This window comes from Oenanthe melanoleuca, chromosome Z (assembly GCF_029582105.1).
Source record: "Oenanthe melanoleuca isolate GR-GAL-2019-014 chromosome Z, OMel1.0, whole genome shotgun sequence".
Taxonomy (NCBI): Eukaryota; Metazoa; Chordata; class Aves; order Passeriformes; family Muscicapidae; genus Oenanthe; species Oenanthe melanoleuca.
In genome coordinates, this window is record NC_079362.1 from 63,038,324 (window position 1) to 63,051,307 (window position 12,984).

Here is a 12,984-nt window from a genome sequence, read left to right on the forward strand (position 1 = left end):
GCATCCTCAAAAGAGAGGGACGGCAGTGTATTTTTTTTTAAAGAAATGTACATCTAAAAAAACCCCCTATGAGTAATGGCAACAGGATTTTGTGCTGCTGCTCCGAAGATTAAATGCATGTGGGAGTTGAAGTAATTTTGTGTTACCAGGCAGGCAGAGCCTCCTGCCTGGTGCATGACTTTTGAAAGGTGGAATTCCTGTTCTCCTTGTGCTAGGGAAATAACATTGTATATGACCTGTGTGCTCAGTAACAGATCCTCACAGCAATTTTGTTTTTGAACAAATTGGCTACATTTGAGGAGAAGAGAAAGAAAAGTGACTTAAAAGGTGAAGAGCAACTTGGCATGACTGTGGCAGAAATACCTTTGTGCAACTTTCTGCTTAATTTCTTCATAACTACTGAGTTTCATTTGATAGAAGATACCTCACAGCGGTAGATCAGGAAATCAAGTTCCACATGGAATCCTGAAGGATGATACGCAGAATGCTGTTAAGGACAATATGCTTCAGTAGCTGCTTCTGAAAATGTAGGAGGAAGGATTATGGATCTTAGTGAAATGAAGCAGAAATTTCTTTAACTGTTACAAATCTGCTCTTGACCCTCTGTTGCCATCCTTTCTTACATCAATGCACACAGTATTTAATTGTCTTCATGCAGAAAAGTTAGTTGCTATTTGGTAACTTCCAAGTTTTGTAATGATAAAAGCAGTGTTAACCACCTGAATAATACATAGAAATCGTGAACTCTGGCTTGCAAGCAGTTCAGGAAGCTTCCCATTCTTGTACTAGAAAGCACTGAAGTTTTGTTTAAATTCTATACTTTTGCCACACATTGCCATAGTTACACCAACCCCTTTAATTGCCATCAGGTGTTGGCTGGTCTTTTACATTTGTTTATTACCTTTTATAATGAGAGGCCAGGATTTGATAGTTTTCGTGTAAGAGGAATTTTCTCAATTGCTTTGAATTAATCTATGCAGGGAATTCTGGCTTTGTAATTTCTATTCTTTTTTTGTAATCTTTTTTGCCCACTTTCTTCTCTATTTTCAGCTCTTCTGGTTTCAAACTGGATGACATTTTTTCTTGTGGGGAGTTAGAAACACAGGTTGTTTCTAAGCAACGCACATTTTAGTTCCAAGGCTTTGGCACCAGAACATGTTGGAAGTTGCATCACAGTTAGATTTTTAACTTTTTTTTAATCAGTCAGAGTTGGAGAGCGGGGCCAGCTTTTATAATAAATAATAATTAAAATAAATAATTCTTTTGAGTCTAGAGAACACAGAATAAATTCAGAGAACCAGATCAGAGAAGCTTGTTTCACTTCCTCTCATCCAGTTTCTAAAATGCTTGAGTGTGCACTGAAGTGGGTCATCTCCTTAAAATAGTTCTAACCTTAAAATAGTACTCTTGATGCATGCAGTTGTGAAGGCATTGGGACTGCATGTCAGTCCATGCAGCTCTTGGAATATTGTGGTTGGAGATGAAGAGCTGGTGCTGGTCCTTCTTGCTCAGCCCCTCTCCCTTCACCTGCAGCCTGTGCTATGGCTGGCAAACACTACACTTTTATACTTGAAAATGAATACTGCATAATAGTAAAGTCTTTTAGTCTGGTCTTTTTTTGGAGCTCTTCTTCAGGAAGGGTGTTTACAACAGGCTTAATATATTGTGACCATGTGTTAATTACAAAGTGCTGAATAATTGATATATTAAAGGATTATTTTAATATTTTTCGGTATTTCTTATCCTGAAATATCAAGCTATTGTGTGGGTAATTAGGTAATTTTGAATGGAGCCAACTCATGGCACAGGTACATCATTTTTTGTGAGGTAATTCTGGATTGTGGCATCCTTTGTATAGAGAGACTGGAAGGTCTGAGTTCTCTGCCTATATGATGCAGACACAAACATAAATGTGGAGGAGTTTCACACACATATACCAGTCTTCTGGCATTCTGCATAGTGTGCTGGAAAAGTGAAATAAACATGTCTTTATAATATCAGCTATGTTTATTTCCATATTTATATACTAACCTCATATTTCCTTGAATTGAAGTAGTATTTTTTATAGAGCAACCTTGGTTGCAGAAACTCCTGAAAAATGTTCCTAATCCATTATACAATATACAATTACAATCCAATATACAATATAGCATAACAAACATCATTAAGGATTAATGATTAAGGATATCAGAATTTTAGAAGCACTGGCACAAGAAAAATGTTGTATAATATCTCTGACATTCGGTTTCAGCTGACATAGACAAGAAAATCTTGTCTGTAGTGCCCAAATACTTTATTGGAATAGGTGGTTATTTAGTAAGGGATTAAATTATTTAGTATAATAAAAAAATTTAAATACAAACATTCTCTTACCTGGTATAGAAACTAGCATTATAAATCAATGTGCCTTTCTCCTTGGGCTGCTAAGCAATCACTTTTTCCCAGTGGGCAGGAGTGCAAACAAAAATATGTCTTTATTCACTCAAAGTCATGTCTAACTTTTTTTGTCAATCTGGCAAGGCTTTTTAAAAGAGCAGATATGTAAAATAACACCACTTGTCAGGATGATTTTTTTAGCTGTTAACATGTGAAAATGCTTTAAATGGAAGTTTTGGATGTGTTCAGTACCTTGGAAGAGATGAAGTCTGAACTCTGAAATCTTAAATTGCAGTTGTAGCTTTTATGCTTTACTTTCTAAAAACTGGAATTTACTTTTTGTTTTCAATTCCTTATGTGTGGGGAGATAATTATTCTTTCTTGTTAAGTCACTACAGCTTATCAAGTGCTTTGTTTACAACAAAACTGTATTGTCTGGCATTTTCTACAGTGTTGACAATTTTGGACTTGGTCTTCTGCTTCAGACAAAGCAGATAAAACGCATGGTGTCATCATATGTTGGAGAGAATGCTGAATTTGAACGCCAATATTTATCTGGTGAGCTTGAAGTTGAGCTTACACCACAGGTAAGGAGTGTCTCTAAGAGACTGGTGATTTCTTTTCATCTAACATATTGAGTAGAATAATGCTTAAGTGGTCATATAAAATTGTTTTGCAATCTGAATGTTTTGCTTGTGTGCAGAAGGCACTTGCCATCTGTGGTGGGCTGACCCTGGGTGGTCTCCAGGCCCACCAAAGCCTCTCTCAACTCCCCTCAGCTGGACAGGAGAGAGAAAATATAAAAAAAGACTCATGGGTTGAGATAAGTAACGGGAGAGATCACTCACCAGTTATTATCATGGGCACCATAGACTCAGCTTGGGGAACTTAATTTAGTTTATACCAATCAAATCAAAGTAGGCCAAGAGAAGTAAACCCAAATCATAACACCCCATTCCCCTACACACGCTTTACTCCAACCTTCTCTTCTTCCTGGCTGTAATTTTATTCACAATTTATTCCCTGCTAGTGGCACAGGGGGAGGAGGGAATAGGGGGATTGTGGTCAGTTCATTACATGTTGTGCAGCTCCTTCCTGCTCAGGAGGACCCCTCATGCTCTTCTGCCATCCAGGGTGGGTCCCTTACACAGGGACAGACTGCTTCAGCACAGGTCCCTTCCACACAGTGTGGTCCTTCAGGATCTGCTCCAATGTGGATCCCCTGTGGAGTCACAAGTCCTGCTCCAGCAAACCTGTTCCAGCATGGACTGATCCTTCCATGGGGACACAGGTCCTGCCAGGAGCCTGCTCCAGCACCAGCTTCCCATGGGGTGACAGCTTTCTTTCAGGCATTTACCTGCTTGGGTGTGGGCTCCTCCAGGGGCTGTAGATGGATTTGTGTTTCCATGTGGCCACCATGGGCTCCAGGGGCACAGCAGCCTCACCATGGTCCTGCTATGGGCTGCAGGGAAATCTCTGCTCTGACACCTGGAGCACCTCCTGACCCTCCTCCTTCACTCACCTTGGTGCCTGCAGAGTTGTTCCTCTCACATATTCTCACTCCTCTCTGCCCTGGATGGCACTTATATCTCTGCAAGAGGTTCTCCTTCTTCAATACACTGTCCCAGGGGCAGTACCACTGTTGTAGATGGGCTCAGCCTTGGGACCAGCTGGCACTGGTTCTGTGGACACTGGGGGAAGCTTCTGGAATATTCTCAAAATAAAACCACCCCTGTAGTACCAAAACCTTGCAAAGTCAATACACCATCTTAGGGTCATGCATCTGTTCAGAACTGACTTTTATTTCTGTAAATTCCTTTAATGGAATTAATAATAGATTATATTAATCTGAAGTTTACACACACACACACACACACACACACACACTTAGATTTTATTGAAGATTGTAGAAAATGGCATAAGGTATGCTCAGTACTGTGGCCCCATATAAAGGGAAGGAAGTCAAGGAGCTGCTCTGCTCCCGTCTTGGTGTCAGGTTTTGGGCACGTTGCATGTGCAATGCATGCCATCTAGTGGACAGGAGATTTTGTTCATTGTGAGACAAAACCCTTTTCTGCCTTGCTCATTACCTCTTAACTAAATTAATCTGTCATACTGTTACGAGCAAATGTAAAACTTTACTTTTTAGTCTTTTAGTACTGCCAAACTATCCAAATAGCATGAATGCAATGAAGTTCTAAAATCATCAATATCAGTTGTGTTCTATTGAGATCAACTTCTGCCAAGTTGGTGCTCTAACTTTAAAGCCTACAAACATGTTAGTGTGTGGCATTTTCAGAGGTGACACATAAAATTTGGGCTTTAAACAGCTATTTATATAAGTTTCTTGGAAAAACAACTGTGTTAATTTTTTATTAAGAATACTCTCTTGAGCTCCCTCTCTTGTGAAACACAGAATCACAGAACGGGTCGGGTTGGAAGCACCCATGCTGAGTGATCTGGTCCAACATGTTTGCTCAAGCAGGGTCATCCTGGAGCACACAGCACAGGTGTCCAGATGGTGCTTGGGTATCTCCAGTGAGGGAGACTCCATGACCTCTCTGGGCAACCTGTTTCAGTGTGTGGTCAGCGTCATAGTAAAGAATTTCTTCCTCATGTTCAGGTGGAACTTCCTGTTCATCAGTATCTGCTCCTTGCCTCTTGTCCTGTTGCTCAGGACCCGTGGACAGAGCCTGGCTGCCTCCTCCTGGCAGCCTTTCTTCAGACACTTTCAGACAGAGGCATTGATAAGGTCCCCTCTCAGTCACCTCTGCTCAAGGCTGAACAGGCTCACTCCCTCAGCCTTTCCTTGTAAAAGAGATGCTGCAGGCCCTTGATTGCCTTCTTTAACTTTCACTCCAGGACCCAGTCCAGGAGTTTCATGTCTCTCTTATCCTGAGGAGCCCAGAGCTGGACACAGCAGCCCAGACATGGCCTCAACAGGGCTAAGTAGAGGACCAGGGTCAGCTGCCATGACCTGTTGAAGATTCTCTGATGCACCCCAGCACACCACTGGCCTTGGCCACAAGGGCACTGCAGGCTCATGGTCAGCTTGTTGCACACCAGGACCTGCAGGTCCTTCTGCACAGAGCTGCTTCCCAGCAGGTCAGCCCCTGGCCTGTACAGGTGCATGGGATCATTCCTTGTCAGGTTCAGGACCCTGAATTTTCCCTTTCTGAATTTCATATTGCTCTTCTCTGATCATCTCTCCAGCCTGTCAAGGGTTCTGTAGGGCTGCACAGCTCTCTTGTGTATCAGGCACTCCTCCCAGCTTTGTGCTGAGGAGGCATCTGCCCTTCTCCAAGCCATTGATGAATAAGTTAAACAATTCTGGGCCCAGTATTGGCCCCTGGGGGGCACCACTAGTGGAAGGCCTCTTACTAGATCCTGTGCCACTGGTTTCAACCCTCTGGGAGCAGCTGTATAGCCAGTTCTCAATCCATCTCACTGCCCTCTCGTACAGTCAGTCCACTCTTCGTGAGCTTGCCTATGAGGATGCTGTAAGAGAATGTTTCTTAGAATTTCAGACTTGAGTGGAAAAATTCCTTTTACACCCAGTCAGCAGACCTGAAAAGAGCCAGACACTTATCATTTCTAATGCTTCAAACATCACAAATCTCACAATGCATTTTTTTCCTTCCTATTTAATGTTCAGTATTTCCATCTAGAGGACCACGAACTCCTTAAACATGTAGTTGGCTCTGTGGACTACAGATATGCTATGCAGATCCAACATGGAAATAATGGGTCTGCAGTACATAATGTGAAACAGTAGGGTGAATTGCTTGGAGAGGTGGGGATTTGAAATATTTGTGTCAAGAAAATAGTTTGGTATAGTTGGTATAACCTTAGGCAAAATGGAAGACATTTGTATTATTGTTGCACAGTAAGGAAGGGGTCACTGTGAGATCTGAGGCTTCTTAGAACACAGAACTCTGTATCACTCCATCTGCCTCTTGCCACCATTTTGAAAATAAACCAGAAGCCACTGTGCTTCTTGCAGGATAACTGGGGAAAATAAAATCCATGTTGAAGAGGCTGTTAAACTGGATAATTGACCATGATGTTCTTGTCTTGCTTTGAATCCAGGAAGCTATATAAAAGAAAAAAAAATAGGGAAATTACACTAATGAGAAGCAAACACACATCTTTGGCCATAACTCCATAATTAAGGCAAATTAGGAATTTTTGCTGTTAGTATCTTGTACTATAGCTGGATATAGAGAAGACTGGAAACAGAGTGGTCAAAGATAGTATAAAAACTGCTCTTTTAGCTTTTTGGTATTCTTGGCACAGGCAACCCAGATAATTTGACTCCCTCTTCCTTTCTCAATCTGCCATGCTTGGCTGTTTCAACTAGGAGTGGGTTTGGAAGCTTTTCTTACAATGTTGAAGAATGAACATCAATGTTTAAGACTGTTAGAGAAGAAAAACCTTCTAGGATATGTTGCCAGGTGGGAAAGAGAAAAAGAACTCTGTTCTCAAGACTAATAGGTTGGGAAACAAACTGAAGGAAAGGCGATATAGCCAAGTGCTGGGCCCTGGTATTTGGGAGGCAGTTGTATAACAGTACATGAGCAGTTAATGACTGTGTGTCAAGCACTTCTTGTCATATCTTGCACTAGTCCCATACAGGAAAGCTAAAATGTGAGGAAGAAATAGAGGATCACATCTGTCTACTGTGTATAGAAGGAAAAGCTACAAAAGACAGGATATAAAATAAAGTTAATTCAAGCCATTCATCAGAGTTTGATTTGTTGTTCCCAAACAAAGATTTCTTAAATTTTTTTTTTCCCATAGGGTACACTTGCTGAACGTATTAGAGCAGGAGGAGCAGGAATCCCAGCGTTTTACACCAGTACTGGCTATGGGACACTGGTCCAGGAAGGGGGTGCACCCATCAAGTACAACACAGATGGCACCATTGCCATTGCCAGCCAGCCAAGAGAGGTAAGAGGTCTGATTGCCATTAGGAAGCCTTCAGCATTGAAAAATTACTTTCTAACATATTTACAAGATAAACAGAAGTTTAAGAAGGAGTTAAGTTTAAGCTTCCGTTATTAAGTTAACTGAGTGTCTGTGGTACCAGACACATTAGCTTTGCTTCCACTGCTTACTGCTGTCCTCTGTGAAGTTTTTACAGTTCTAGAGTGATTTATCATCAAGACCTGGTCTGAGTTAAAGCCTGCCTTGATGAATTACTCCTCACTTAACTGTCTTCTGACCAGGAGGTCAAACAAAATTTTGTACCATGCCACTGAAGTGCATAGAGCTGTTTGAGAGCCATCTCCTGTTAGTGGGGCAGATGCTCTTTCAATACTGCACTATGCAGCAAGCAGCCCTGCAGCTGTACATGGAGCTTCAGCCTTATAAGAAACGGGGCATTCTCATGTTAAACTGGCAAGATCTCAGCTGACACAGATTTCAGGAAATGCATTTCCCTACATCTGAAATACAACTTCGTCTCAGATTTTACAAGTGCAAAGAAATAAAAAGACTGTGGATCTCAGGGGAGAAACAAGGGATTAATTTTGAAATTGGATGTAGAATTTGGAGAAGGGAAGAGATATCTCAGTACCATTATTTTTCTTGAAGAAATGAATGGGGCTAACTAATATTGTGTGTCCAATTAGGCTGCATGCAACATTAAATTTACCTCAAGAGCATTTCTGGGGTAAAGGTAATTCCACTCTAACCCATGGTTTTCATGTATTTTATACATGACTATTTGCAGTATCTAGGCATTGTCTTAGTCTTTTATATTTCCTTAATTTTTTTACTGCATACATCATTATGATGTTTTACCATTTGAAGGAATGTTTTACCATTTGGAGGAATGTTTTGTTCATTAAACAGCTTATCATTTTAATAATATTTTTCTTCATTTGTTTTTCTTTTGACATTTGTGGAAAAAAGTCTCTTACTCTTCTCAGTCTAATAACCATGGGGTGCTGATAACTAGCATGATTTGTTCAATTCCATCCTCCACATCCATTTTTCAAGGAAGTATCATTTTATAAAGGCCCAGATCTCCTTTTATGGTACTGGCAAACTGATGTCTGATACACTTACCTCATGCTTCCTTCCCTTTTCAGCAATTTTAAACCCTCTCAAGTAATATTTATATATCTTACCTTCTACATTGTTAAGAGAGGTAGTCTTTAATCTCTCTCTGTAGGATTAAAACACTAGCTCTGTCCCTGTTCCATATTTTGGCTTCAGACACAGTATAATTCATTGCAAATACTGATCATAAATGCAGGGAAAGCCAAATGAAACGCAGCCCGTTAGATGACATGATTTGAGTAGTCTATCTTGAATTGACTTTGTTTTGGATTTGGGGTTTCTGATGGTGGGCAGTGCTTATGAACCTTTTCAGTAATTCTGCTTCAGCTCTTCAGTTTTTGGTTAGCTGGTAGATGTGCAGGACAAAGCACGTCTAATTCCAGTAGATGGAGCAGAAGGAATATGGATTCTCATGATGTTTCACTAGAGACACTACGATAAAACTGGGGTTTATAGCCTTTCCATGCCTCTCTGTACTCATTGTTATCATAGTTTTTCAGTTAAAACTTTACAGAGTACAAAAAGAAGTTGAAATAGAATAACTAAATAATAATAAAAGAAGCTGAAATATGATAGCTGAAATAAGTATCACACATGAAATCTGTTGGAAGAAACCAATGTCTCAATTTTGTACTTTTTTCTGTAGGTGAGGGAGTTTGATGGTCGTCACTTTATTCTGGAGAAATCTATTACAGGAGATTTTGCTCTTGTGAAAGCATGGAAGGCTGATCGTGCAGGAAACATAATTTTCAGGTATGACTTGTTTACTGGTGGGAAAAGATTATTTTACAGTTTAGGTAATGAATGAGAAGGCGAATCCTGTCTCCTGTGTTATGACAAAATAATGTTTTACTGATTTCACATTCTTTCATATTGCCTTTCCCTACTGTAAAATTACACTGCTATAAAACACCAAAATATAATTGCTTTTTCTAATGACTTTTGAGAATTCAAACATGGCTATGAAATAAAGCATTCATAGTTAAAAATGAGACACAGCAGACCGAAGTCATTATGATGACTGTTGAGAAATTTAGTGACATTCTCTTTCTTTCGATTTTCATGTTAGTTTGGGTCCTTTTTCTTGAGCGATTAAAGGCTGACCCAAGAAATTAATGTTCATGTACGACAGAAGAGAAGGGAACTGAGTCAGTCTTCTGGCCAGTCAGTGATGGGAAAACTGATTATGTTTAAAGAAAACTGTGTTTAAAGTTGATTTCATCTCAGTGGCATAGGGAAAAGCATCACATGAATTTAAACATCTTTGCAATGAAAAGTTTCATGTTGCACTACTGAGAAAATCTTTTCTATGACTTGCTCTGTGTTCTAGTTTGTCCTGAACTGAAGCAGGAGAGAGGTTTGCTTATATTTAATGCCCGGTTTTTTATTTGTTTGTCTTATGGCTATCAGATGAAAAGGTATGTGTTTTAGTTGTCACTTGAAGTTTATTACAAGCACATGTTGATTGAGAGTCTGTATTCAAACAAACACGGAGTTTGGAAAAGCAACTGAAAAATATGTTTGTGAAATAATGCCTGTAAAGCAAGGCTTTTCATTATGTATATATGTGTGTGTATGCGTATATATTTATATATCCACATAATTAACGCTAAATTAAAAAAAAAAAAAAAAGTTTTTATTTTGTCCAACTCATGACATCATGACTTTTGCAGTGGCAAGACTATGGTTTCTGATTGAAAGCTGAACTTTTTGTGTGGGTGCAGATGAATTTGATGGCTGATACTTTCCTTAAGCTCTGGTACACTGAATACAGGAAACACTCTTCCCTCATGGACTTGTCTTTGTTTGATCCTGAGCCACTATGCTCTGTGTTTTATCCTGTGTCTTTCTACTGATGCTTAGAAGATGCCTCTCAAAAGTTCTTTCATCCTCCACAGAAACAGACTGGTTGTGTTCTCCTTTTACCCTCTTCCTTTATGTCCTGTTGTTTTCTATGCCTTTCCTTCTTCCTGTTTCTTTCAGAAGTCTTCATTATGTCTCCCACATTCACATAATATAGCTGATAACAGATAGCACTTCCATCTGGAGTGAAGACCTAAAAAATCTTGACTCCTCCCTTCAACTGTAACTAATTGAAGATGGAAACTAATCATCGTCTGGTGTCCTATTCCATATAGAATATTGCTAGATCAAAGGAATTTGCTTATGATAAGCAGTGACCTATTCTGTTTCTGGATAAGACATGATTATTTGCTAACATAGAACAGAGAAATATGGGATCACCTTATAACTTGCTGTCTGCTACCACCTTCACAGCAGTGTGGTACTATTCATAGTGTGTTTCCTGTGACTCTGCGAAGCCAGTAGCAATGGTGTAAGTGTCTGCCAAACTGTTAATCACCTTCAAGCTAAGAGCTTTTATAAATTCAGAGGATGTACTTTAGGTACACTTACTTGGACCACATGCTGGCACTAATATTTTTCCTATTCTCATACATCAAGCTATATTATTTTCTTGGAATTCCAAATGGCACCAACTTCTTTAGAAAGTTGTTTTTAAAACGGCTTGTTTTGTTTGTTTTTTGGGTTTTTTTTTAAGTTATACTTCATGAGCCCTAGATCCTTTGTTCCATACAGCATGTTGTGGTGGCTTTCATTTCAGTATTTTGCACCCCTTAGCAGTGGTTTACTTCTGTCTAACAAAGATCTTAACCTCCCTTGGGGCTTTGCTCATTAGGGACAACATCAGAGAATGCCACTGCTTCTGTGGATAGTCAGATAATCCCAAAATGGCCTGGAAGAGATTTTAAATATCATCCAGTTCCAGCCTCTTGCTGTGGGCTGGAATATCCTCCACTGTGTTGGGTTGCTTAGAACTCCATCCAGCCTGGCCTTGAACACTTCTGGGGATGGGGCATCCACAACTTCTCTGGGCAACCTGTTTCAGTTCCTCACCACCCTCAGTAAAGAATTTCTCCCTAATACCAAATTGAAACCTTCCCTCTTTCAATGTGAAGACATTCTCCCTTGTTTTGTTACTACGTGCCCTTGTGAAAAGTCCTTCTATATTGAATACTCCCTTCAGGTACTGGAGGGCCACAATCAGGTCACCCTCAAGCCTTCTCATGACTGAACAAACCCAGTTCTCTCAGCTTCTCCTTACAGCAGAGGTTATCCATCGGTCTGATCATCTTGGTAGCCCCTGGGCTGGCTCCAGCAGGTCCCTGTTCCTGCTGTGCAGGGACCCCAGCTCTGGCTGCAGTGCTCCAGGTGGGTCTCACAGAGCAGAGCAGAGGGGCAGAATCCCCTCCCTGCCCTGCTGCCCACGGGCTCTGGATGCAGCCCAGGACACGTTTGGCTCTCTGGGCTGTGAGTGCCATGGCTGGGGCATGTCCAGCCTCTCACCCACAGCACCCCCAAGTCCTTCTGGGCAGGGCTGGGCTGGGGCTGTTCATGCCCAGCCTGTGCTGATATCAGGGGTTGATCTGACCCAGGGGCAGCACCACACTTGGCCTTGTTAAACCTCATCAGATTCCCATGGACACACTTCTCCAGCTTTTCCAGGTCCCTCTGGATGGCATCCCATTCTTCAGAGCTGTCAACAGCACCACCCAGCTTGGTGTCATCTGCTAATTTGCTGAGGGTGCACTCAATTCCTTCGTCTGTGTCACTAATGAAGATATCAAATAACATAGTCCCAATACAGACTCCTGAGGGACACCTCACTGCTGTCCACTGGGACATCCCTCTGAGCCATTCACCATTAACCTCTGGATGTGACTGTTGGGCCAATTCCTCATCTACCAAACAGTCTATGCAATCAAATCCATCTCTCTCCAAATTAGAGACAATGATGTTGTGGAACTATAAAGCCATGTCAAAGGCTTTACAGAAATGCAGATAAATGAGATCTGTAGCCGTTTCCCATCCATTGATGTAGTCACTCCATCTTGGAAGACCACTATATTGGTTAGGCAGTACTTGCCTAGCTGATGAGAAGTTTTGCTGGCTGTCCTGAATCACCTCCCTCTCCTCCCCTGTGCCTTAGCACAGCTTCCAGGAGTATGGCTCATGATCTTCCCAGGCTCACAGGTCAGTAGTTCCTGGGGTCCACCTTTATATAATTTTTAATGTTGGGAATGATTTTTCCCTCTTTCTAGTCACCGAGTACTTCACCTGACTGCCATGACTTTTGAAATATCACAGAGAGTGATTTGTGTACCTCCTTTGGCTCCCCTCCCTTTTCATCTGGTACCATTGTGCTAGTTGTTCTGGCTCAGTGTACTTTGACTTTACAAGCAAATGTGTGACTTGTTGGTGATGAGAATAGACTACTGACAAAGAAGCAGAAATGAAGGAATAACCTGAGTCGGAGCCTCTTCTGCCACAGTCATGTCAGGTCATGCCTTCATGCTTCAACTGGTTCTGCAATACATAAATTCGGCTCCTACCTGAGGTGTCTCTGCACCTTCGTATCATTAGGTATGTCGTGGATGGAGTTTCTTGATTTAGTCTGCTATGAACTAGTTTGCTATCTTTTGCCTCTGGGTGAAAAGATGTCATGCCTTTGGGTCCAGTGGA

General features: G+C 41.0%; 1 protein-coding gene across 1 annotated transcript in view; it reads left to right on the forward strand.

The window, feature by feature from the left end:
* The window catches only part of OXCT1 (3-oxoacid CoA-transferase 1), an 84,434-nt gene that overhangs the window by 14,148 nt on the left and 57,302 nt on the right, over positions 1 to 12,984 (forward strand). Inside the window, exons 4-6 of the mRNA XM_056513220.1 lie at positions 2,828 to 2,963; positions 7,177 to 7,326; positions 9,089 to 9,195. Of these exons, the coding sequence (XP_056369195.1) occupies positions 2,828 to 2,963; positions 7,177 to 7,326; positions 9,089 to 9,195 (393 nt within the window). The remainder of the gene's footprint in view (positions 1 to 2,827; positions 2,964 to 7,176; positions 7,327 to 9,088; positions 9,196 to 12,984) is intronic.